The 27460-nt window shown below is 48.6% G+C and overlaps 1 protein-coding gene across 8 annotated transcripts in view; it reads right to left on the minus strand.

Annotated features, from left to right (window-relative positions):
• Positions 1–509: 509 nt before the first annotated feature.
• PKNOX1 (PBX/knotted 1 homeobox 1) overlaps positions 510–27460 on the minus strand; it is a 46245-nt gene continuing 19294 nt past the window's right edge. For 7 of the 8 annotated variants that reach the window (XM_082393065.1, XM_082393064.1, XM_082393063.1 and 4 more), the window contains 9 exons: positions 26665–26792; positions 24481–24652; positions 22500–22670; positions 18602–18701; positions 17607–17704; positions 11908–12036; positions 8379–8455; positions 6035–6207; positions 510–3701 (listed from right to left, as the gene is read on the minus strand). In XM_082393065.1, coding sequence (XP_082249191.1) covers positions 3490–3701; positions 6035–6207; positions 8379–8455; positions 11908–12036; positions 17607–17704; positions 18602–18701; positions 22500–22670; positions 24481–24652; positions 26665–26792 — 1260 coding nt within the window. In that variant the 3' untranslated portion in view covers positions 510–3489. The remainder of the gene's footprint in view (positions 3702–6034; positions 6208–8378; positions 8456–11907; positions 12037–17606; positions 17705–18601; positions 18702–22499; positions 22671–24480; positions 24653–26664; positions 26793–27460) is intronic. The other variant, XM_082393067.1, reaches the window with a different exon arrangement.

Here is a 27460-nt window from a genome sequence, read left to right on the forward strand (position 1 = left end):
CCAAGTTCACGATTTCAGATGCACTTTAAAAAATTACTGAAGTCTGCTGGCTGTAGCTTGTAAGTATAAACGGTTTGGGAGTTAAAACTCTCTGACAGTGTTTTAATGGACGCCCCCCCCCCCCCCCCCCCGCTTCAGTATGTCCAGGAACTGCTCTGGCGGGTAATGTGACAACATGAACTATCGAAGGCAGTACCTTACTAATGAATCATTTTCTCATTACTATCAAAATAATTAGATTTGTGGTGAACTACAATAAAAAACAAATAAAAACTTTGCAATTTTTCTCCTGGAAAACCAATGACGACCTGAAGAAACTTAGAAAAGATTCTTGAAAATGTAAATGGGCCTGAATGCGCCAGGGCGGTGCAATCCTAATTTTAAGACTGTGCGGGGGTCACGACGGACCCCAAGTGCCACCAGCAAACATGTCAACATCTGAATGTTGTTCTTAAAATGGAAAAGCAGCTGCGGTGACACGAGCTTTAGAAAATAAAACGTCCATGAAGCATGTTTCTGTTTTTAATTTTTTTGCTTTGATAAATCAGTTGCTTCACAAAAATCCCTTTCAAAGACAACAATCCAAGAAAACAATTGTTACAGTATTCACATTTAAAGATTGTCAGTTCATAGACCAAACAGAACTAAAACAGGGGAGGATGGCGGAGTTATTTCTGTCCCTAACTGCCAGAGGTGGGCCGTTCTCACCTTCCGGGGATGTCTGAGCTTGTCTAAAAGAAAAAGTGCTCCAACACTTTCTCGCCCAGGTAAGAGTCGGGTCACGGGCAGGTTATGCAGAGATTACTCCCGGAACCCTCGGGGCTGAGGTTCCAGCATCAGGGCTCTGTGGTCTGTGAGCGAGCTGGGGTCGGGGCCCATCGCACTTTGCACGCTGGATAAATGCTTACACTGTCTTATTTCTGGAATCGAAACACGGAAAGCTCCGTTAGTGCAGCAGCTGGAGCGTGGCCGGGGCATGGCCCAGCCGTCCGCTACCGGCTCACGAGCTGAGCAGCAGGTGACACATCACGCTTAACCTGGGTCTAAACCACCGTCAAAAGCATCCTTCACAGGGAAACAATTTAACAAAAGCAAAGTCAGGATCGAACTTGTTCATTTAAAATGAAAGCTCAACGGGGTCGTGCTCTCACAGATGCTCTCAAAAATCCGAGGGCTGGAAAACGGGTATTTATTAGGTACCAACTGACCACCAATACGCCGGGCGGCGGTGAACAGTCTGCCTGTCAGGTTGTTTAAAATCCCCTTAGTTACTCATGGGAAGAGCTTAAAGGAACCTCAGGCTGTGTCCAGAGCGCCCTCTCTCGAATGATCTTCATCCTTGTCCTCTGAATGTGGCGAGCAGGACGCAGACTTCGGCTGGAGGGAGTGTGGCCGAGACCCCGGGCACCGACGGCTGGACCCCCACGCGGCCCCGCGTAAGCGCTGCCGCGGCCTGTGCGGCACGAACCCCCGGGACAGGATTTCTGCTGCGGAGAAACGCTGACCTGGAGCGACCACCTGCCGCGGTCACTGATCTGAGCCCAAGGGCAGAGGGAAGGGGGGGCGGGGGGAGGCGAGGGAGGGAGGGAGGAGGGAGGGGCTGGCCGGCTTCCACAGGGCCTCGTCTTAAATTCCAACTTCGTTGGACTTCAAATGATCTTTTAAACTGGTGTAGACTTGACTTAAAATATTTGAAATTGTTTACAAATGAGGAACGCAATAGCTGCTTTAAAATGTTATTTTCTCCCCCAAAAGAGTCGAGAATCAAGTTTTTCTTTTAAATCTCCTGAAATATTTTAAAAGAAATTTCTGTGTGTTTCTTGCTTCCTTCTGAGCTACCTAGGAAGTGCTCTCCTGTGAGTAACTTTAATTATTAACAATTTCGGGGGGGAAAGTCAGTTCCAGAAAACAACCTGCACCAGCTCAAAACACCCGCCATGTAGCCTTGGTCCACACCACTCACTGTCACTGCTTCTCAGGAACTGGCGACCTTCCCGACCGCAAGACTGTCCTTGAGAAGTGCGCTGAGCTTGACGGTTACACCAAAATTTCCTCCGTGAAACCAGGGGCTCTGTTTCCTCTCTGAGAAAAAGCCCCACTTGAAAGCAAACCAATGGAAACAAATCAAAACCCAAGGAAACAAACCCAGTCTGCTCTTGGGGTTCATCTGGTCACCAGGAACCGAAGTCCCAACACTACTCCAGATCTGACGTGATCAAGTCAGAGGGAAGAACCACGTGCAGGAGAGAACACCGACCCCAGGACCAGCGTGAGACACGGCGGCAGGAGGGCCCCCGTCACCCCATCCTCCGGGCCCCGCTCGTTCCCCTCCCACAGTGGATGTTTGTTAATCATGTAACAAAGCCGAGGGTTTGCTCTTTACCCCGGCTCTGAGCCAGCGGGATAGAGGACACTTTATATTCGTTTATCATAAACATTCTACACGTAACATCTGGCTGACTAAAAAATTCTAAAACAACACCCAGCTAACATGGTACACTAACCATTTAACTGTGGTCAAATTTAAATTAGACTGAAATATGTCAGTAAGAGCTTTTAACTGACCACTGGCTACCATTTCTTAACTTACCTAAGCTCTACTTAGCAAGTACCTTTAGATGTATGTTTAAGATCAAGTGTAGGATGCAATCTGAGCATTTACGTCTAGACTAAAATTTGAAGATATCAAAACTTCATTAAATAGGTGTTTCTTTTATAGGAGTAAACGTAAATTGCTACCCTGGGATAGCAGAGAACCATGGAATGCTAGCTAACTTTGGGCAAGTTCGTGAAATTTGGTCAATTCAGAACGTTCCAAATCGAGAGAGTAAGCATGTACTGTTTCTCCTCTAGAAATTTTATCCTCGATATAGTCATAACCCAATTCATAGCGAATTTATAAAAATAGCTCTTTATCCAATAATTCCAGCAAGGTAAAAATAGGAGTTTCTTTTCACATATAGCAAATGACACAGGCTCACGGAACACGAGAGAGCGGAACCACACTTAACTCGCCGTACACTCGCCACCAGGTCACACGCGGTTTATCGCTGTGTGTTGTCATCGCCTCGCACTGGCAGTTTTCAGGGGCAGAAGCTTCTTCCTAATCCACGGGCTCCACAAGTAAACCAGCCCACTGAGACCTGCTTCCACCACAGAACTAAATTGAAACTGCATCATTGTTTAGAAAGCGGCAGCACTATTCCTTAACCTAGTCAGGGGTTCAGGGGGCGGGGGAGGGGGTCTGTCATTCATCATATTTTTAGCGTTAAACCTTGAAAGAATTTCCTTAAAAACACACACACACGCACACACACACACACACACACACACACACCTTGAAAGAAGTCGCTGCACCAGCAAAGACGCCCTGGAAGCTTACTAGGAAATACAAAAGTGCACTCTTCTATGCCTACATATAAAACATATTAGAAATAAAACTGTGTAAAATGTTTGCTGTGCAAACTATAAAACGCGGGGCGGGCGGCCCTACTGCAGGGAGTCGCTGTTCTCCAGCACCAGCCCGCCCAGGTGGCCGGGCGCCAGCGCCGCCCCGCCGTCCCCCGTGCTGTCCACTGAGTCGTCCTCGCTCTGCTCGGCCATCATCACCTGCTGCACCGCCAGCGTGGCCCCGTCCGACGACAGGGGCTGCAGGCTGTCCACGGTCATGCTCACGGGCGCGGTGATGGTCACGACGGCTCCTGCGGCACAAGGCGGCTGTCACCATGCCATCGGCGCTCGGATGCAAACCGTTACCCCTCGACCCGTGGGGCCGGGCTGCCCGACCTCCCGCGAAGCCCCCTGCACGTCCCTGGGACCGTCTGCAGGGAGTTAAGGACCCGTCTCTAGGACGGGCCCCAGACCCTGCGCGGCTAAGCTCTCAGTCTACGGAGGGTCCGAGGGTCAGGACGGTAAAGGGCACAGACGCCCGGGGCGAAAGCCAGTGCCACACGGAGGACAAGAGACCCAGGACACAGGGGAGAGGCCACGAGACGACACAGGCGGGGAGACGGGGTGGGAGGACTGGGTCAGAGGAAGGCAGGCCGGTGTGAGAGGGAGAAGGAGAACCTGCGACACGCGCTCCTGCACCTCCGGCCCGACGGCAGAGGAGGGGAGACCACCAAGGGCCCGCGAGCGGGACACCAATGAAACACGCGGGGCCGAGGACGGCGCGGCGCTAGGGAAGCCCACACGGTGGGTCACACGTGCCCGTCCATAGAAATCTCCACAGCACCAACGGGTGAAGAAAGCAAGAGGATGTCATCTGTGGTATATATAATTCATATAGCATAACATGTTTAGGAAGATTTTAGAAACGAGTCATTCATGCATTCATTCTTGTCTGTGCACAGACCACGGCAGCAGACACGCACTGGGAGCCGCCACAGGACACTGGTACCAAGGGCCGTCTCTGGAGAAGATTAGAAGCCAGGGCGGAGGAGAGATTACTTCTCACTGCATATCCTTGCCTGAACTTCCTCCCCAGGAGATAGGTATTGCCTTTTCCAGGAGCGGGGCAAGGGAGGGGGAGACAGAGAGGAAAAAAACCTTTCCAACTAATTCTTGAATTAAAAAGGAAAACAAAAACGGAAAATACAAATGATTTAAGTATGAAGGTAAAACCACTGCCTATCAAAACCCAAATAAAGAAGCCAAAGCTTTAAACGCACATACCACGAGGGGCCCATTCCAAGCCCAGGGCCAGCCCAGCTCTGGGACACCCTGAGCATTGGCGGAGGACAGATGAGCGCATGTGTGCAGGAAACAACTGAGGCCGGGAAAAGAATCAGCCCCAAAGATGACAGAGCACAGTGTCCAGAGCCGGCAGAGCTGGACTGGACACACCCCGAGGCACAGGCCCCGGGCCGGGCGCTGACAGGCCCCGCCTCTGCCGAGGGGGAAAAGCAGGCCGGGAACCAGCACTGCTGGGACCACCAGGCAAGAACCAATTGCAAAAGCACAGCACAAGAGGATCAGAGAGTGCCGAGTAACCGAACTGCTGGAACACAGCTCAGGGAGACCTGGAGCGACACGGAAACACCCGCCCCCCGATAAGCTACCCCACAACGTCTGGCCTCTAGTCAAAGATTACCAGGCACGCCAACAGGCAGGAAAACCACCCATAATGAGAATTCAGTCAACAGACACCAGCCTAGAGCTGACAGATGTTACAATTAGCAGAGGAGGTCATCAAAACAGTTACTGGCGACTGTGTGCTGTTTGTTCCAAACTTCAGTAGACCGTGAAAGACACAAAAGCTCACATGGAGTTTCTAGACAATGTCCAACATGAAAAACACAGGGACAGGATTAGCGGAAGATTAAACATCACAGAACACAAGACTGGGGAAGCTTAAAAATAGAAACAGAAACTATCCAGGATGAAACAGAGAAAAAGAATCCAAAATCCTGGAAAAAGCAGCAGTAACTGTGAGTTATAATGCCCTATCATATGGGCAACTGGAGCCCCTGGGGGAGGGGAGGTCAGAAAATATATTTGAAGAAATAATGGCCCCAAACTTTCCCAACTGAATAACAGTAAACTGCTGAGCGGAAAAAGTAAGAGAATGAGAAGGTAAGAATGCGATAATAACACAAGTTATTACATTTAAAAATACACACACACAACCACCTGAAGTGTGAGGAACTCACGCACACAGAAGATGCTCGTCAACTAAACACAGAAACAGTGGCCCGTGATGAGGGGACGGGGGTCAAAGGGAAGAAGAAAAGCCGAATGAGGGCCACAGGGACATAAAGGGTGAAGCGCCAGGCGGTGAGCGCATGACACGTCCACTCCCTGCACTGAAGCAGGAGGGACACAAAGAGACGGGAGGGACCTCGGGGGACTGGCCTTGGACCCGGCTCTCCCGGGCACACCTGCGCCCCTAACAAGCACCAGGACCAGCGCTCTCTCATGGTCACATGCAGAAAGACCACTGCCTGCCCTTGGTTCGCGGCCTCACACACCCCCAGCCCCCAGGACGGCGGCCACCCACCGGCTGCGAGGGCACAGGCCCGGGCCCGGTCCCCACCTTCGGACACGGTCAGCTCGCTGGCGGCTGGCTGTGCGGCTCCTGAGGCGATGGAATCGGGCCAAAACCTCTGGACGGGTCTGTTCTGAGCAGTTTTCTTCTTTGTTTTTGGAGTTTCTGAGCAACTAGAATCCAACATCGGCTGCAGGATTCGTCTTCTTGCATTGATGAACCTGTGCGCAGGAAACATGTCAAAACGGCCTTTCCGAGGCCGCCCAAGGCAGTAACAGGCCCACCTGACAAACCACACGAGCAGAAACGCGTATTCCCTGTTAGAAGAAGCACTCAGAGTAACGACACGCATATTATCTAAATGTCCAGAGAACAGGGCTGTTTTTAAAGTAATTCATTTGAATAAAGACCAACTCTTCCATGGTGCCTTTCTTCCACGTCAATTGATTTATTCCGTTTGTGAAATTGATATTCATAATGACACTGATGATACTGTCAAAGTTGTGAATGTGGGGCATGATTTTCTCTGAGGAAGAGAAAGGTCAAAGCAGCAAAACTACATACCCTGCAGTCTCGTGACGCCCAAGGCCTTGCAGGCTGTGCATCTCTTATCTGAGGGTCCCACCCGGCCGAGCCCTGAGTGTGGACAGATGTCCGGCTCTGAGGCTGCCTAACTTCAAAGTCCTAAGATTCAAAACCGTCTACAATTGCACTAGGACATATTCTGATCATACAGATGAACGGGCTGGCGCCTCAGAGCTTCGTTCAGGGTCGATCTCCGGGCCCTGCAGCTGGGCGTGAGCAGGACTGGGAGGGTCACAGCAGCCCCGGCAGCTCAGCGCCGGCCCAGCACCGCCTGGGAAGGGACCCCGCTGCCGCCTTTCAATCTGTCTCTTTATCCATCTTTGTCAAAGCTGCCGCGAGGCAGAGGCATAAGCTAATGATGAGTGTTGTCCAATCTCGCTCCAAGATATAATTTTTGCAAATATAAAAGGAAAGAAAGTCACAAAAGGTAAAAATAGCTCCAAATATTAACTAAACGACTTTAGAAAGTTTAGAATTTATAAAAGCCATGTTTTAAACTGTGATGAATTTCAAAATTAAAAGTTGAGGTCAAACCTTCTAGATAAGACAGTTCTGTTAAGACAGCAGAGGAGCAACTTAGGGAAGGGCAGGGAGTCCACAAATGAGGAATAAATACGAGGAGAAGGCTGATTGGCGACAATCGCATCAGAACATCCAGAGACGCACCTCCGCGCCTCGCATCCCTCAATCCACCTATCGCTACACCAGACACAGTCCCTACATGGCACCGCATGAAAATAACGGAGAACATGCTAAGACGTTACACAACTCACAGCCGCACAGTACTCGAAACTTTTGATCTCCTGTTAACACTCTATCTAAAAGATCTAACAGGAAATAATTCAGAGAGTATGGTCTATTATGGCTACCCAAGTGAAAAATACTGGCCCAAATGCAAGGTACTAGAAATACTTGATGCAACGCCAAAGCATACCTCCTGCATACACAATTGCCCCAAATGGAAGATTTTATCATTTATATTGGAACTCACCTGACCTTCAAGTTTAAATTTAAACAGTTAAAATGAAAAGATAACAATGTTTACAAGTGGTAGAATCTGTATTTCCTTTTCTTTTATGCAAGCCAATTTCATTAACCTGAAATCAGTTCCTACATCTGAATAATAAGTAAATAAAAGTGAGGCAAATGACTACCAAGCAGAAAGCAAGGGCACACCTAGACCTCAAAGCCGCTTCGTGACGTGAACGCCTCTTATTTAAGGGAAAAACCATCACGGTCAGGGTTCAAGTGTCCACACTGACATGTGACACAAGAACCAGAACAGGGTGTTTCATAAAGAGACGCTTCCCTCTCAGGACCCTGAGGCCTGCTGCGGGGCAGGACCACCGCGCAGCCGGCCAGCCATGGGACTCCCTCCCCGAGTCACGGCTGAACAAGTGACACAGGTTTCAAAAGGTGGGAGGGGTGCGGAAGGGCCACCAGGGGTGAGAGGAACTCACCCCGGCCGTCCACCGCCCAGAAGAGCTCGTGCACGGAAACATCGTGTTTCTGAGTGGAGGCTGGGGTGAGGGGCGCTGCTTAACGCCCTGGAGAAGCCCATCTCTAATCGAGGGAGGAGGATGTCGGCCAAAGGTCCTCAGTGGGGTATCGAGCATGGAAAACTTAAGGTGAGAGTGTGTGTGATTTATGCTTACCTGGCTGCCACCAATTCCAGACTCTCATAACACAGGAATGCTAGTTAAAAGAACTCATATACTTCAACCAAAATTTACTACTTATTGGTGTCAGGATTGCCAGGTGCTCTGTTATGCGGACGGCACAATTTCAGAAAGCGGGCACAGCTTACCAGTTGTTAACTTGGAGTAGTGTCAAATTTGTCTGAGCAGCAATCTGTTTTTTCTCATCTTCTGTCGGGTAGGGATGCTGAAAATAAAAAGAAGGGTCACCGTGAACTTCAGTTTTTAAAAAGGAACTCAAGATCATCCTGGTAAAACAGAAGCACACAAATAATCGTTAGTAAAAACTGGTGTCAAGGGTGCTTGTAGCTAAAACCTAACTTCAGTCTCATCATTTTTTCCAGAAATGCCTAAAACAAATGAAGCCTTTCTCCCAGCTGCCCAAGAACACAGGTGTTGCAGCAGCTGGTGAAAGCCCAGGCAGAGGCGTGACGCAGACAGGAGTCCGCACGCTCAAAGGCCACGGCGAAGGGAAGAGCGCGGGGCACGCAGAGGGGCCCCTGGGCTGCTCCAGGTGCTGCTCGAAGCACCCGAGACAATCTCTGGCTTTTGTATCAACATCACAGGTGTAATTCAAGGACCATAAACTGCATCCATTTAAAGCAGATAAATGGCTGAGTTTCGACCCACAGCAAGACAGAGCGTGCAGGTCACCCCCATACATCCTACAGGGATTCACTGACTCCTCACAGTCACAGAGCTGTCGTCACCTTAATTTTACGACGAGGAAACGGAGCAGGGCAGCGCACACCGTCCCCGCACCCTGGGCCGGCTGAACAAGAGGAGGCAGGAAGCGGATGGGGCTGCTCCAGGCCGCCACATTCAGGCGACACGTTTCTGTCACGGGAAGTGCAAGCACGAGCTGACACCGGGAGGCACGGGTGTCACCTACGGCGTCGCTAGACTCGCGTGTGCGGCCGGCAGAGAACTGAACTGAGGGCTGGGGACGGGGTGTCTGCTATTTACTCTTTATTTCACGTATGACTGAAATATTTCACTCAGAAAAAGCCAGAAGTATAATAAATACAGACACACCTAGGAAATACTGCAGGTTCAGTTCCAGACCACCTCAGTAAGCGAATATTGCGATAAAGCGAGTCACGAATTTTTGTGTTTCCAAAAATGTTATATAAAAGTTATGTTCACGCTCTACTGTAGTCCACGAAGTGTGCAGTAACATTACATCTAATAGAACAATGTACGTACCTTAATTTAAAAATACTTTATTGCTAAAAAATGCTAACCATCATCTGAGCCTTCAGCTGTAATCTTCTTGCAAAAGTCACGTCAAAGATGACTGAGCACAGATCATCATATCAAATATAATAATAATGGAAAAGTTTGAAATATTGAGAGAATTACCAAAATGTGACACAGAGATATGAAGTGAGCAAACGCTGTTGGAAACAACGGCACCGATAGATGTGATCCATGCAGGGTCGCCACAAACCTTCAGTTTGTGAAAAACGAACATCTGAGAAGCGCAATAAAGTGCAGTATGCTTGTACCAAAATTCACAGACGTACCGGAGGAAAACAATTTCTATCTACAGTAATACACAACTTCTCCAAGGTCGGTTACCATCTGCCTGTAGAAACCAGTACGACATTCACTCTAAAACTTGCACACGCTGAAGGCCCTTGTTTTGCACCGACCAGGACCCCAGGGAGTGACTGGCACCAACGAAGTAAGGAGGTGGGGTCCGTTCTGGTTTGTAAGGGACACTCAGTGTGTCCGGAAAGGCACTGTGCATTCTGGGGATAATGGGACAGCACCGCATTTATCTCAACAGCAGTGGTCCGACTCCTCACACTAACCAACAGTGATTCACTTCCATTCTACAGATGAGCATCTGGCCCCAAGGGAGAGTTTATGGAAACAGAAATATTGTTCTTGTCCTTTGAAAAGCTCATAAAATAAAAAGGGGGCAGGAAGCAAGTACACAAACCAGAAAACAAAACAAAACAAAAAACCCACCAAAACAATAATAAGTGCTGCCTAGAGTATCAGGAAAACTACAAGGAGAGGACAGTATTTCAGAGAAATGAGGTCAAGAAGAAGACATAGAATATGCTTCATAGGAAAAAAAAAAAAAAAGGCATTTTAATTGAACCTCTGAGCAGGGTCTATTTCAGAAATGATTAAAACATTAAAGGAAACTTAACAGGAAAACAGCCAATTCCATCACTTACTTGTGTTGTAGTCCAATTACTACATTACAGACACATTTATCGGTTGTAATACTCACAATGTATTTAGAAACATGTATGTTCTGCTTTTTCACTTATGTCCACGTACCTAAAGTTTCCTAGTGCTTTTGGTCCTCGCTTATCGTGTTAACTCGCTGTACAACCTTCCATCAAATTGACAGGTCCTAACTCACACACCAACCCATTTCCCATCATCGCAACGAACAGCACTGTAACATTCTGTCCCTAAACTTCTCCATTGCTTGTGACCCTCGCTAGGACCAGCTTCTAGGCGGGGTCACACTGCCGATGACGACCGCATTCGCCCGCGGCACGTGAGCCGCCCGCTCCGGGCAGAGGAAGGGGGCTCAGCAGTGACCAGGGCCAAACCCCAGGGGGACCGGAGGCGACAGCCAGGTGAGGACGGAGGCGGGTGCCCAGGCACGGACGCGGCCTCAGCCCAGGCGGGGGGCGCCCCCGGGGGCGAAGGGGTGCTGCGGAGACCCGAGGGCACCACGGTGCATCGGGTGGAGGCGAGGAGGCCGGGGAAGTGAGGGCGCGGCCGCAGCGGGTGACGGCGGCACTGACGCCCAGCGGCAGGTCTGGGCCGACCAGCTCAGCTCTCAGGAGCGGCCAGGCCGGGGCTGCGGATGGACAGATCCGCAGAGAGGGGCTTCTCCCTACCGGCCCTCCCGGCCCTCCGGACCTCCGCATCCGCCCGCACGCCCCCCGGGCCCCCTCCCTCTGCCTGCACAGGCCGTAACCCAGCGGTGCGCCCGCCTTCCCACCTCCATCCCGCCGCGCCCCCCGGGGCCAGCCTGGTCCTTCCCAACCTGGCAGCAGCGAGAAGGCTGTCACCCCTGGAAGCTACTCGTGGTCACACCCTCCCTCGAGGTCGGGGGCGTGGGGACTGGGGCTCAGGAAGGTAACCAGCGAGCCTTCCCCAGAAATCGGTGGGCAAGCATGCGCCCTGAGACAGGACGGCTTCAGGAGGACATGCTGAGGTCCAGGTGAGGAAAGGGGGCACGCAGACAAGGCACGCCAAGCTCCCCTTCACGGTCACAGGCCCATGTGCCAACCCCTCTGTCCACTGCTCAACTCCTCATCTCCCTCCCAAATCCAATGTATCAAACATCGCTACTTTCCAAGGTTTTGCCCCAGAGCACCTCTTCTCTGCCCACTTCTCTAATTAACCTCACCTGCCCGCAGGCACCCTCCATGGGCAGTTTCTCTCAGGGGCGTGTACCGTTAACATCAGCTGAACTTATTCCGTCACCAGTTTTTGGGTAACCCTCCCTTCTGTCCTGTGCTCGACCCATCATGGACAGTCAACAAAACACTGATTCTTAAAACCAGGCCTACCGGCCCACGTAAGTCCACTTTTTCTAGAAAATAAGCCAGAAAGCAAGCATGGCGGAGGTCTGGCTGATGGCGGAGCACGCGTCCTCACCCCGATGTGCTGGAAGAGCCAGGACCTCATCACACTGGTGGCGTGCTTCGGCAGGACCCCCCTCTTGTTCTTAGATGAGCCGTCATCTTGGTGCAAGATGCTGAGATCCTGGTTTAACTGTAACTGAAGCTTTTAAACAATTGAAAAATAACGTTAGAAAGCATAGACAATGATGACATATCCAAGTAGCTTACGACTGCAGATGGAGAGAATAACCAAGGATCTTACGGCTAAACGTCTTATTTACAGGAAAGGCATAAACACTGGGACCCTGTAGGGCTGATTTTCCGAGGATGTGGCCCCTCGCGCTGTAACCCTTTACACTCGCGTCTCAGCCGCGCAGGGGCCCCCCGTCTGGCGACGCAGGTGGGACGGGCACTGAGAAGCCCCTAGTGTCCCACTCTGCACACAGCTGAGCCCCGCCCTCACGCACACTTGTCCTCAGCTTGTCTCCTCTAGCGACAGATGCGACAACAGCCTGTTTCCTGGCCTGGAGCAGGGTTCAAACAACCGATAAGGACGGACGGGGAAGCTGGAAGGGCCACTAACTAGAGGAGCCCGGCCAGGAGGAGAGAAAGAAACAGAAACACACAAAGTGCGGACAGAGGGACCACAGAGCAAAGGGGCCAAGGCGACCTCTGCCCAGACGGCTCCGCGGCCACTCAAGACACTGACCCCCTCACCCTGAGAAGGGCCTGAGATACAGCCTGTTTATTCTATCTCGGAAGGAGAGGACACGCGTGTAAGTCCCCTTAGATGAGCGTCCGTCCGCTCACACAAACACGAGGACAGAGCATCAGGCCCCACGCACCCAGCCAGGGGCAGCACCTCACTCCCCACGGCTGCAGAGATGGTGCCAGTGTCGTTCACCCCCCAGACCAGGGAGGAAACCAATGCCCCGCGCCGGGGCCTCCACACAGACACATCGGGGCCTCTCCACTGTGATCCACGCTTTACCTTAGAACTTCTGTGTGACCACCTAGAGGGGTGGGACAGGGAGGGTGGGAGGGAGGCTCAAGACGGAGGAGATATGGGGGTACATGTATGCATATGGCTGATTCACTCTGTTGTACAACAGAAACTAACATAGCATTGTGAAGCAACTGCATTCCAATAAAGATGTACTAAAAAAAAAAAGTAAAAATCAATAAATAAGCATCAACTTCCGTAGGTCAGTTTCAGTATAATATAGTCATAAACATAATTTACAGGATTTGGAAGTTTATTTTGGAGAGGTTTCAATTATTTGCACTTCCTCTGGATCTACATCATTTTGGATAATTCTTTAAAAGACTGAACACCAACATCTAAACAGACAGAATTTATGACTTAAAGGAGACACTACAACCACTAACTATACCTAAAATTTCTTAAAACCTAAGATTATTACTAAGGGCATAACTGTTTTCTGGAATGCATGTGTTTGTTCATTAAAGGACTGAACAGTACTTTTTTTTTAAAGATTGATTGATTAATTTTTGGCTGCGTCGGGTCTTAGTTGAGGCACGAGGGATCTTCCGTTGCAGCGCTCGGGCTTCTCTCTAGTTGTGGCATGCGGGTTCTCCCTCTAGTTGTGGCACGCAGGCTCCAGGGCGCGTGGGCTCTGTAGTTTGCGGCACACAGCCTCTCTCACTGAAGCACGCGAGCTCAGTAGTTGCGGCGCGCGGGCTTAGTTGCCCCACGGCATGTGGGATCTTAGTTCCCCGACCAAGGATCGAACCCGCGTCCCCTGCATTGGAAGGCGGATTCTCTACCACTGGACCACCAGGGAAGTCCCAAGGACTGAACAGTATTAAGCACTGCCTGTATGCTTACGTTTGTGTGCACAGGAAAAAGAATGAAAAATGGACTTTTAAAACTAGTTCCACTAGGGCCAAAATGGAATCTGCCTGCTGTGTTTGCCTCAATTTAATACATGACCTTCTTCATGCACTGTGACATGTATTTCCGTTTCAGTGTTGCTTTTTTTGTGCAGGGTTAAAACAAATGTGGACTCATGAACAGGGAAAGTGACAGCTGGCCACGTGACTCGACCTCACAGATGCCACCAAGGGGGCTTGGGGAGGCCAACGAAGCCAAGGGCCTGCGGGGGGACTGGCCAACCGGCCCACCGCCCTCCAGCAAAGCCTGAGCCTGCGCATGGCAGGGGGATTTAAAAGCCTAGGAAACTGGGTGAAAACCCATTTAAGAAGCAGTGGGGCCCCCATACCACTCCCCATCGTTCTCTGCAGGTGACTGATCTGCCCCAGCCCTGCAGAGACTCGGGGTCTCTTTCCCAAAGAAACAGACCAGAGGCTGAAGACTGAGCACAGCTGGAGGGTGGGAGGAGGGGCAAGGCTAGAACGAGGGTGAGGAAGATCTGCACACAAGGTGGGAGACCCCGCCCACTCCTGCCCCTGCAACTATGCTTCCGCCCCAAGCAAGAGATCAGAGTCCTGCTCCAGGGAAACAGAAGGAAGAAAAGGCTGAGGGAGGGCATAATTTGGAGGCCAGGCCACAGGTGAGCCAGCCTGCCAAAGCCCCAGCACCTGACAAGCACCAAAGAGCATTCTAGGGCCTCATGTTTACATTTAGAAGGACAGCCAACTGCCCCCAAACACGTGAACGCCTCCATCACAAAAAGCCAACAGCAAAGCGAATGAATGGTATGACGTGGGGGAAACAGGGAGAGTGCTGAAAGCAAAGCACATGTCAACCATCCATGAACCAAGAGTAGGAGAGCACAGTGGGTAAAGAAGAGTCTCAGAAATTACAACTACACTTGAAATGTAAAACTTAACCGATGGGTTGGAAGATAAAAGGCAAGTTCTCGGAAAGTAGACAGAAAGTAGACAACGGGAATACAAATATAAAAATACAGAAAAATCAAGAGACTCGGTTCAGGAGGTCTAGCGTCCGATCAGTAAGGGCTCTGGAAGGAGAGATTGTGCAGGTTGGGGGCGGGGGCAGGGCTGTCACAGAGAGTTCAGGGAAATGTCCCAGCCTTAAGGACACGAGGTCCCCGGCAGTGCCCAGCGCAGTCGACAAACAAGACCCGCGCCAAAAACTCAGGGAAAAGAGACGCGTCTGACAGAGGAGACAACACAGAAGACAGGACAGCGGAGCTCACACGGACCTTCTCGAAGGCAGCGCGGCGGCTAGGACACACTGACAGCGCCCGGGAAGCCCCTTCCCGACCTGGAATTGTACATGCAAACCAGCTGCGTGTCAAGGATGAGACCAAGACTAAGTCACTTTTAGGTTTGCTAAGTGCCAACACGAGGCACCTCCCACACACGCTTTCTCCGCAAGTTCGCAAAGGGGGAGTAAAGCCTAGAAAGTAGAAGACGTGGGCTCGCGGAGAAGGGGCTCCTCAGGGTGACGTGCCGGATGCCCGACGCGTGACGGCCGGCCGAGGTGGAGACCAGGAGGCCGAGAGCCCCGAGGCCACGCGGCCCCGACCAGCTACCTGACGGGGACACCGAAAGCACGCTGGGGGATCCGTGAGGATTCAGCCACCGACGCCGTGGAAACTGTGCGGAGGGGAGAGAACCCAGCTGCGAACTCGGGCAGCGTGATCACAGTTATACACGCAGCTCAGCAGAAGCCGGCACTTACACGCCCCTGAGGATGTTCACGATGAACACGCATCAGCTGCACTGCGTCTACACGACCGGCATCCCGGCCAGCGAGGGGGCGGGAGAGAGCACAGCCCCCAGCAGGGCAAAAAGCCCACGCCACAGGCTGTACGGGTGAGTTAGGGGAGGGGATTTTATTTCAAACACGGAGGGCACAGCAGAAGCAGTGGCCAGGAGGCCTGAAAGTGGTCGCCCAAGGGGAGCGAAGGTGAGGGCGGGAGCCGCTGTGAGTCTGGTCCAGGCCTCTCAGTAACGTGGGCACAGGCCGACCTGATACCAGAGTCAAGCGTCACTGTAAATCGCGAAAAGGAGGCGAAAACCTGCCACGCGTCAGACAACAGCACAACCCCGAACCACACGCACAACGGTTGTGTACAAGTAAGACTATCCCGGGAAAGGGGAGCAGGGTGGAGCGCGGAGAAATCCGTGGAAGCTCACTCCCCTGGCTACTCTTACTTCCTCGGAAAAGAATGCTTTTCAACGAGCATGTACTACGAGCACACGGGGGGACTCTTCTGTAGAGACGGCCCAGCCCAGGAGGAGCGTCCGGCTCCTCCGTGTGACCGGTGCCAGGTCAGAAAATGCCCCCGTGGCCCATGTGCCCGGCGTGGGGAGGGGCCGGCACCGCCGTGCGCCGTCAGAGACCACCACGCGCTCTCCTGACCTCCAGTCTCTAGGACACAGAAGCCGTCGCTGCTGAGGGACTCACCCTAACTACCTGCAGCCCAGCAAGAGCCCAGACGTCGGCCAGGTGAAGATGGAAGAACGCCCAGCGCGGCCACCACAGCTCTGCAGGATCACGTACCTACACGCGTGGGCCCCCTGGTCACGGAACGCCCCAGCCGGGCCCCAGCCGGTCTATTTACTCTTCTGTGAAACCCCCCGCCTGCCCCACGCGGGACTTGTCTCTCCAGCTCCTCGGCCCTGCCACCCTGCAAGGGACAGACGTCGGGGCTGTGACGGGGAGGGGACAAGTGTAAGGTGGGCTGCGGGGTCACCCAGGACCAGAGCAGAGGCGGCTCCTAGCCAGCTGGCCTCAGGGAGCAGCGGCTCCACGGACATGACCCAAACTCTGCACATCTGCTATGTAAACTTGGTCAAGTTCTTCCTTAAACAGCAGAACGAATGAGCCTCCACTGTACAAGTAAGCACTGGACTTCACAGTGTTTCCTTCCTCTAAAAACAGTTCACTGTGAGGCCAGGAAACGCTCTGAAAACCAGCTTTCTGTTCCCAGCCACTGTAAATGGAAAACTTCAGGGAAGGCGGGCTGGCCAGGGGATGGCGGGCCGGCGCTGGGGGCGCCTACCCTCACTCCCCGTGGCTGGGCCTGGGGGCCACTCCATATCCTGGCCCCGGGTGTGCCCAGGCGGCCCCTGCCCCAGACCCTCTCACACCTGCTTCTGATTTAAGAAAACACTGACATCCCCAAGGCTGGGCCTCAAAGTGGTTAACGAGGATGTACAAAGCATCTGTGCAGGCCGAAGACAAAGAACTAACATAAAGGACGAATCAATGGTCTTAAATAAGAACTGATGGCGAAAACACTGCTTCCGATTTAAACCTGGCTAAGTGTACAAAATAAAAAAATGTGTGCGTATATCCCTAGAACGTAGAGGGGACTGGACTCACGTTACCACAAAGGCACAGAGAGGGTAAGACGACCCCCAGGTTGGGGCACGTCACGGCACTGCCAGCGCTGGCGCTTCTGCCGGCCCAAGCCCGCCCCCTCAGCTGGAGGCCTGGGGCGGGGTGAACTTCCGGGGGTCCGGGCAGGGTGCGTCTACACAGCCTCCGCCCTCCTGAAGTGGAGACAACCACACGGCCCCACGTTAGATGGGACAGCAGTGGCCCCTCACGGGGAGGGATCCTGGGGGACCTCTTCCTCCTTCCTTAGGCTTCTCTGAACTCTGCAACAATGCGGAAGATGAACCGTGAAGAAGACGCACGACACCGACATTCAGGTTAACTGGAGACCGCCCGAATGGCCTTCACGCCGAGGGGACGGCTGGAGCCCGGGCCGCCTGTGCCCCCGCACCTGTGCCGACACGCCCCCAAGCACCCCGCGGGGCCAGCTCACGCACCTGGGAGTTCTGGATCCGGATCGTGCCGGGCGACAGCGCCTGCGTCACTACCTGGCCTTGGGGAGTGACGACCGTGACCGGCTGATAGACTGTGCCCCCTAGAAAGGGACACGAAAAGCTGAATCACTCCCCAGTCCCAAGGATTATGACCGCTCTTCTCGGCGTGCTCGCCGAAAGGACAAAATCTGTAGCTTATGAGCTTTGAAAATCATTTCGAACGGTCAACAGCACTTTGCTAGTTGACTTTTCACTTCGGCGGCGGGGCGGGGCGGGGCGGGCAGCCATGGCTCCTCCTGAGACAGCGCAGGGCGGGGCGGCTGGGGGGGCAGTCTGTGAGTCCCCTCCTTTGTTCACCTCCATTTCCTGGCACATATTAAAGGACTTGGCCAAAGGTGTTAGATAACAAATATTTTTATTCTAGTTATTTTTTTCATCCAACGTGCTTTCATCTTCCTGCGGAGGTTTCCCTTTGTGTGATTATGTGGAGGGTTTTCGTTCAATTTCCCCCCCTCCTGTGCCCATTCCATTTTCATGATGGTTCTGTATGTGCAACGTATAAGAAAAACCATCACAGGAAGAGGACAGATTCTAGAGTTCCCTGGTGCATCCAAAACAAGTAATACTAACACTAAGGCTGCATTTTCATTTGCTTATCATCGATTAATGACGTTACTTAAGATTTTCCAGGTGCTGCTAAGAGCACAATTAAAAAAACTATGTTATTTGAAAATTTCTGTTGGTTTTTGCTATATGTTTTCAACTCCCGTATAAAACCTTTCCTGCCAATATTTTTTGAGAGGGAAACACAATTTGTATAAAATATTTGTTACTGAGAATGAACAAGAACCAGGCATTCAAAGAGCTCTAGACGTTGACACTCCTGTATCAGGAACTGGCATTAATTAGAAACCATGTTTATGCACTTCTTCATTCTAACATAAAGGACTTCTTTCTGCAAAAGCTCAAGGAAAGTGTCCCTTTTTCTGTTGTCATACCTGCCACTGTTGCCATGGTGACATTCCCCTGTTGCAGAGCGGATGCTGGCACCACAATTCCTTGGGGGCTGAGAGTGCCTGTGATGGCGCTTTGAATCTGCTGTAAGTCATAAACACACAGCAAACGGGTTATGTTATCAGAAAACAGAAAACTCATGTTTAAAACTCCAAAACACGTGGCATAATGGCACCATCAGTAAAGGAAAGATGCTTGAGGCAAAGGGCATCATCAGAGGACAGCCTTCGTAAGGCATGCGTTACAGACACAACTGGAAGCGAGAGATGCCAAACTGACTGAATGTTAAATATGGTATGATCAATACTGAGATATTAGTTTCAATTTAGCTTCTAAAAGATTATCTTTCACCTCATCAGCATACTAAACACACCCTACAGCCCTGGAGGTATAACTAGGAAGACTAAAATTACCTGATCCGAGTCACACACCTTCTCCATTCAACTTGGCTCAGAGTTTTCCAAGAACCAAAGCCTCCTGGACAGGATGAGCTATTCAAACGATGATGCCACAGGCTGGGGAGTCACCCCGGGGGCACAGCCTGTACCTGCCCTTCCCACAGCACAGAGCACACCGGAGGCCCCAGTGTCCATGCCTGTGGGGTGCTGGGTCTGAGCCTGGCCTACTGCAGGCTCCGTGCAAACGTCTGTAAACACCATGTCGGAGAATCTACCCATCTGAAGTCAGATCCAAATGGGCCACTTTATCCATTTCCTGTGGTGGCTGGACTGGGAGTTGGCGAGGGACAGACCTCTGCACCTGGCATCCAGCACAGGCTCTGGCACACAGCAGGCACCCAGATATCTGAGCGGTTAAATAGCCTAAGTAGATACCCTTCAAAGACAATTACTCTGTGGGCTATCACATCCATTTGCATGTATAAGCTTCGGTAGGTCTATATAAAGTTTGCTATATAAACTTGGTCAGAATAAAAATTAAGCAATCCAAATCAGTATTCTAAGCTCCCACATCAAGAACTTAGAAAAAGAGGAGCAAAATGAAACCAAAGCAAGCAGAAGGAAGGAAATAATAAAGATTAAAGCAGAAATCAATGAAATTGAAAATAGAAAAACAGAAAAATCAATGAAATAAGAGCTGGTTCTTTGCAAAGATCAATACAGTGACAAACCTCTAGTAAGACGGACAGAAAAAAAAAAAGAGAGAGAAAAACAAGTTACCGATATCAGGAATGAAACAGGGTAGATCACTACAGACCCTGAAGATATCAAAAGATGAAAAAGGAATACTACTGTAAACAACTCGACACACATAAATTTGACATCTTAGACAAAATCCAACATGAAACAGATAATCTGAATAGCCCTATAACTAATAAGGAAACTGAATTAGTAATTATAAAACTTCCAAAAAAGAAATCTCCAGGTCTAGGTAGTGTCGCTGGAGAATTCTATCAAGCATTTAAAGAAGAATTAACACAATTAACCAATTCTACATATTTCTTCCAGAAAACAGAAGAGGAGGGAACACATTCTCCAATTCATTTTATGAAGCTTATACTATCCTGATACCAAACCTAGCCAAAGACTGTACCAAAAAAGATAACTACAGATGACTATCCCTCAATATAGACAAAAAAATGCTTAACAAAATATTAGTAAACAGAATTCAGGAATCTATACAAAAAGAATTATGTGCCAGGGCCAAGTGGAGTTTATTTCAGGAATGCAAAGCTTGCTCAATATTCAAAAAAAATCAAGTATTGTAAATCTACCATATTAGTAGATGAAAGAAGAAAAATCACATATCAATCTATGCAGGAAAGCATTTGTCAAAATTCAGCATAATAAAAACTCTCAGAAAAATAGGAATAGAAGGGAACTTACTCAACCTGATAAAGAGCATCTAGAAAAAAAAAAACCTACCACTATTCCCCCTGAGACTGGGAAGAAGGCAAAGATGTCCCCTCAATCCCATTCAAGATAGTACTGGATGTTCTAGCCAGAGCAATAAGGCAAGAAAAGGAAACAAAGTATATAGATCAGAAGGGAAAAAACAGAACTGTCCCTATTTGCAGATGACAAGACTAAACAGGTAGAAAATCCTAAAGAATCTACAAAAAGGATCTCCTAGGACTAATAAGGAAGTTCAGCCAGGTCCCAGAATACAAGATAAAGATACAAAAATCAACTAGATTTCTACATATTGGCATGGACTCTGAAGTTAAAAATATAATACAATTTACGATTGTGCAAAAGAGTGAAATACTTAGGTATAATTCTAATACCACGTGTGCAGGAATTTTATGTCAAAAGCGAGAAAACACTGATGAAAGAAATCACAGAAGAGTAAATTAGTGGAGACAGTGCCACGACTGTGGGCTGGGAGAGTCAACACAGTAAAAGTGTCAACTCTCCCCAAGATGACACACAGGTTTAACGCAACTCCTGTCAAAACCTCAGTAACATTTTTTTGCAGATATAGACAAGATTATTCTAAAATTCATGTGGAAAGACTACGGAACTAGAATAACTAAAATAATCTTGAAAAATAATAAAGTAGGAGTAATCAGTCTACCCAATTTTGAGACTTATATAGCCATAGGAATCAAGACTATACGGTCTAGATACACAGATCAATGGGACAGAACAGAGAACATAGCAACAGGGCCTACAAATATGCCCAACTAGTTTTTGACAATAGTGCAAAGGCAGTTCCACAGAGGAAGGACAGCCCTTTCAACAAATGGTGCTGGAGCAAATGGACGAACATAGGCAAAAAAAAACAAACCTGAAAATGGGCCATGGATTTAAATGTAAAATATAAAATTTTTAGGAAAAAAATAAGAGAAAAATCTTTGGGACCTAGGGCTAGGCAAAGAGTTCTTAGACTTGACACTGAAAGTATGACTCATAAAAGGAAATTTGATAAATGGGATTTTATCAAAATGAAAAAGGTTTGCTCTACAAAAGACCCTGTTAAGAGGATGGAAAGATATGCTAGAGACTTGGAGAAAATATTGGCAAACCATATATCCAATGGAGGACTTGCATCTAGAATACTCTCAAAGGTCAACAATTTTTTAAAAATCCAATTAGAAAATGGACAAAAGACACGAGCAGACATTCTACCAAAGAGAATATACAGATGGGAAATAAGCACATGAAAAGATGGTCAACATCACTGCCATCAGGGAAATGCGAATTACAACCACAATGAAATGTCACTACACACCTTCAGAACGGCTAAATATTACAGTGCTTCAACATGGATGAACTTGCGGACATTATGCTAGGTAAAACAAGCCAAACACAAAAGGACAAATATGGTATGACCGCCCTTACATAAGGTACCTAGATTAGTCAAGGTCACAGAGACAGAAAGCAGGATAGTGGGGGCCGGGGGCCAGGGGCTGGGGGGGAGGGGGAGGGAGAATGAGGAGTCAGTGTTTCATGGGGACAGGGTCTCAGTTTGGGAAGGTGAGAAAATTCTGGAAAGGATGGTGGTGATGGTTGCACAACAATGTGAATGTGCTTAATGCCACTAAGCTGTGCACTTTAAAATGGTTAAAATGGTAAGTTTTGTGTTTTGTGTATTTTACCACAATCTTAAAAATTCATTTAAAAAAAAAAAGAATTAGAAAGAAATGACTGATACTCTGGCCTCCAGAAACATGGGCTCCAGGGTCCAGGACACAGAGTGAAGCCTCCGTTTTTCACGGCACGAAGCCCAGGTGGGCTCTCTCTGGCCTGAGGGAACACATTCCCAGCACAGGCCACGTTCAGAGACCTAGAGGATCCTCAGAGCAGAACAGCCGAGGACAGCCCCACGATCCTAAAAGGGCTGCTGGCCTCAGACATCAGCACGTTTCACCCTCGCCAATCCTGCAGTGACAAGCAGGAGCACAGGGCCCGCCGTAAATACCTGCGACTGGACAGGGGAGTACGGGCTGCCAGGTTCCCCACTCAGGAGAGTTTCACTGTTCATTTTCGTTTTTAGACAAGCAATATAGCGACTGCAGAAATCTTTGCAGAGTTCATTAACCTTTTCCAGCTCAAGAAGATGAATACGCAGAACCTGGATTGCTTTTACCATCTAGAAGCAAGAAAATGAAGACTTTCAGACCAGAAAAAGGGAGCATGACTGTAAGTTATCATTATCACCACACGACTCTCCTTGGTGAGGAGCTTGGCTATGACTCAGCTTGGTTATGAGCCAGCCAAGGCCACCTGTACCGCCAGTAACAGGAGGAGAAAGACACCACATGTTATGCAGAACCACCAAGCATTCCAGCCCCGCTGACCTGTGGCTTGGTGTTTCGGCTCCATCTGGTGTGCAGGGACAGAGGCGGTCACAGCTCCGGAAGCCAGCCGGGCCTCGACCTGGGCCTCGCCTAGCGACTCACCCTCGCCCTGCTCCTCCTCCTTCATCTGTAAATGGGGATGAATCCGTACGCACCTCCCGGGTGGTTCTTCATTTTGAAGAAGTTCAACTTACCCACTCTGCCTTTAATGGATTCTGCTTTTGGCATCAAGTCTAAGAACTCTGCCTGCCCCTAGATTAGCCCCAGATCCTAAAGATTTTCTCTTACAATTTTTCTAAAAGTTCTTCAGTTTTATACAAAGTCACTAAATTTGGGGGTAATTCGTCTCCCAGCAGTAGATAACTGACACTAGTGATGAACCATTACCGTAAACACCACTTCCTGTGAACGAACGACCTAAGAGTCAGCTCCTTGCCCGTGACCTTGGTGGTGACAGTTTACACATCTCTGTGGAATGAACCAGTCAGCCAGTCAGTAGTGAGAATGACCAAGTATCCGGCTCTGCTAGGTCCTGTGCTAGGGCACCAGGCAGGAGAGCCCTGGCCCCTGCCGGCCTGGCGCACGCTGGCTACCCCCGTTCCCTCCCCGCTGATGGCCGCATAACGGAGATGCAGAGGCAGAGAGAGCATCTGGCCCTCATCCCCAAAAGGCAGGTGCTGCTGGTCCCACTTCGAAGATGAGGAGACAGACTCAAAGTCAGACAACTCACCTATAGAATCTATTTGGCTGTAAGGGTTGAATATTAATGAAAAATTAAAAACAATAACACCTAAGACCAAGGCAATTTATTCAGGGAAAAGTTTTCCAAAGACCCTTTCCTGCTGATGAGGGGCCTAAGGTTCTGGTCTGAGAGCTGGCCAACTCTAGTGGGAATCCAGCCCCAGACACAGGCTGCCAGGGCTGCCCGGTGCTGAAGGATGCCGCTCCCCTCGGCACAGCAGTGATGTCAGCCGAAGGAACTCTCCATTGCTTTCGGGAAGCACAGAGAACCCAGGGTTTTGGAGCACTGGACCTGGGAGGGGGGCATCCGCGTGAGCCAGGCTGGCTTCAGACAGAAAGCCTAAGGGAGGCCGTGAGGGGTGTCGGACCCTTGATAGGCCCGTCCCTGCTCCACACTCACATCCCTGCTCTGTGCTCACAGGCCACTCCGAGTCGTCACACAGTCTGTCACCCACCACCAGTTCCAGCCTCCAGACAGAGCTGTCTTGGAGAACAAAGTTGTGGTCCACGATCAGGGAAGAGCCAACACCTGAAGCTGGGCCCAGACACGTTCCCAGAAAGCAAGACACAGGGCACGCTGACCCCAGTGGACCTTCCTGAACATCCGGGAGGGACTGAACCCCCAGCCCACTCAGGATGCAGGCTCAAGCCATCCTGTTGGATTATTACAGGAAGGGGTCAACAGAGAAGGCTGGAGACCTGGCGACATTCAAGTCACACACGGAAAATTATCTCATGAATTGTACAGTTCTCCCCTTCGGCAGAGCCACAAACAATCTGAAGTTCTAATTAGAAATTTAAAATTTATCGAACAGATTAAATTTAGAAGAAATAAAAATTAAAAATATGTATTTTACTTACTAAATTGTCAGTTTCTGGATCTTCACAAAAGAAGGGCTTTCCTTCCTTCTCTTGCTTCCTTACAAAGTTCTCAATGTCCACATCAAAACTGGCAGAAGTTGTGCCTTCCGAGCCCTGTGTAGATTGTTCACATTTTTCAAACAACAAAGCTAATAATGGAAATAGTGGATGCCTGGGGGGAAAAATTTTAAAATATGTGTTCTACACTTTCATGAAAATGTTTTAGTATGTACATATGCAATGTTTTATATAACAGCTTTGCTGAGATATAATTCACATGTCACACAATTCATCTATTTACAGTTTATAATGCAACGGATTTTAGTATAGTCACAGAGTTGTGCAACCATCACCACAGTCGATTTTATAATATATTCATCCCCCAAAGAAACCCTGTAACTATTAGCACTCTCCATTTTCCACCAAACCCCAGCACCAGGCCACCACTAATCTACTTTCTGTCTCTACAGATTTGCCAATTCTAGACATTTCATATAAATGGAGTCATATACTATGTGACCTTTGGTGTCTGGCTTCTTTCACTTAGCGTGATGTTTCCTAGGCTCATCAGTGTTGTAACATGTAACAGTACTTCATTCTTTTTTATGGCTGCATAATATTTCACTGTATGGTTAACACCAGTTGGACAGTTTTAAATTTTACTTTTAGATCCATACTCCATTTTGAGTAGATTTTTGTAAAGGATGTGAGATTAGGTCAAGGATCTTCTCTCTGCATGTTGATGTCCAATTGTTCCAACTTGGACAATTTGTTGGAAACTCCACCTTTTCTCCACTGAGAAAATCAGGTAGACTGATTCTTCCAACTTTATTCTTCTTTTCAAAATTGTTTTAGCTGGTCTAGTTATTTTGACTTCCATATAAAATTTAGAAATAACTTGTCTATATGTACAGAAATATCCTGCTACAACTTTAATTGTAATTGCTATAGAGCAATTTTAGGAGAAATGACATCTTTACTATGTTGAGTCTTCCAATCCATGAACATGGTATGCCCTTTATTTAGGTTTCCTTTGACTGCTTCCATTGGCATTTTATAGTTTTCAACATAAAGGTTCTGTATGTGCTTTATTAGAGTTATACCTAAAATTTTTTGGAGCTCTCAAAAGTGGTATTTTCTTTTTAATTTCAGTTTCTAATGTACATTACTGGTAGAGAAATAGGACTGTTTCTGTGTGTTGCCCTTGCAACCTGTGACCTAATTAAACTCACTTATTTAGTTCTGGAAGTTCTTTGGTACACTCTTTGGGATTTTCTATATGTGGACAATCATGTCAGTTGAGCAAAAAGCCAGCTTTATTTCTTCCTTGCTAACCTGATATGCCTTTTCTTTCTTTGTCTTGCCTCAGTGAACTGGCTAAACGTCCATTACAGAGCTGAACAGGAGGAGCCAGGGTGGACACCTCTGCCTTATCCCCAAACTTGGGGGAAAACATTCCGTCTTCCGCCGTTAAGTATGATGCGAGCTGCAGGGTTCTTTTGTAGTTTCCCTACATCAGGCTAAGAAAGTCCCCCTCTATTACTGCTTCACTGACAGTTTTTAATCATAACTGGATGTTGACTTCTCTCAAATGCTTTTAGGCATCACTTGATATGATCACGTTGTGGGTCTCATTGGTTGATCTCTGAATGGTGAACCAGTCTCATATTACTGGGATAAGCTCCATTTGGTCACTAAATATTCTTCTCTCTATATGTTACTGGATTTTATTTGTTAATATTTTATGAATGATTTTTATGCCAAAGTTCATGAGGTATACTAGTCTTTAGTTGTTTTTTTTTTTTATATTGTCTTTGTCTGGCTTTAGTATCAGAGTGATGTTCAATTCATAAAATGAGTTCAGAAACATTCCCTCTTCTTCTATTTTCTGGAAGAGACTGTGTCGACTTACTGCTTTTCCTTCTTTTTGGTAGAATTCTCCAGTACAACTATCTGGGTCTGAAGATTGCTTTTTGTAAGGTTGACTAAAATGTAGATTTACATTCCAAAACTTTTTTAAAAAGATATTAGGAATAACATTGTAATCTGAGAAAACTTTCACTCCAGTAGTTATCACATCATGCCTCACTACTCTGCCTGGCTAATAGCTCACGTTCCATTTAACCAGATTTTCCATTCTCTTTACACCTCTGAACACCCACACGCTTCACATCTCATTGCTACCTATAAATGGCCTGCTTGTCTGCGTCCATCGGGGTCTGGGACCCCACAGGGGGAGGGCTCACTCCTTCCACATCTGGTTCAGAGCAGGTGGGGTCTTGCTCCGTTTTTAACTCTGTTACTACTTGCATCTGTGAAAGGAGGAAGAGAACTTTTGTTACTAAAAAGAAAATAAGCTGCTACCAAGTACAGTAAGTCCCCTATGTACGAACCTTCCAGTTGTGAACTTTCAAAGATGTGAACGGATTATAAACCTATTACAGTACAGTACTATATAGCCAATTGTGTTAGTTGGATACCTAGGCTAACTTTGTTGGACTTATGAACAAATTGGACAAACTCGCTGTTGGAAAGGAACACGTTCGTATGCAGGGGACTTACTGTATTCTATTCTCAAACAGAAATGCAGTGGAATGGTAAACTGCAAGACAGTTATGTGACAGGCAATAATACGTAAAGAATACTACCAACAAACTCCTTTGAACTTAATGTGCTTCTAAATAGCTAAAACAAAGGTCAAATTTCCAAAACATTTAAAAATTGAGAGGACCGATATCTGTGAAATGCTTATGATTTTCAAAACCGTAATAACTCTATATCCCTGAAGGGAACTGGTACACATGCAGTCTTTCTCGTTTGCCTCTCCTTGTTATCTGTCCTCACACTGAGTAACGTTGCAGGAAGAGAAGAATAAACAAATAATCCAAGCTCTCTTATCTTGTCACAAAAACAACTCAAACCCAAGATGCTCCATATTTGTGACAGGGCTGACATTCTCCCTTACCTATCCTTAAACTCA

The sequence above is a fragment of the Balaenoptera borealis genome (genome assembly GCF_965194805.1).
Source record: "Balaenoptera borealis genome assembly, chromosome: 5".
In the NCBI taxonomy this organism is placed as follows: domain Eukaryota; kingdom Metazoa; phylum Chordata; class Mammalia; order Artiodactyla; family Balaenopteridae; genus Balaenoptera; species Balaenoptera borealis.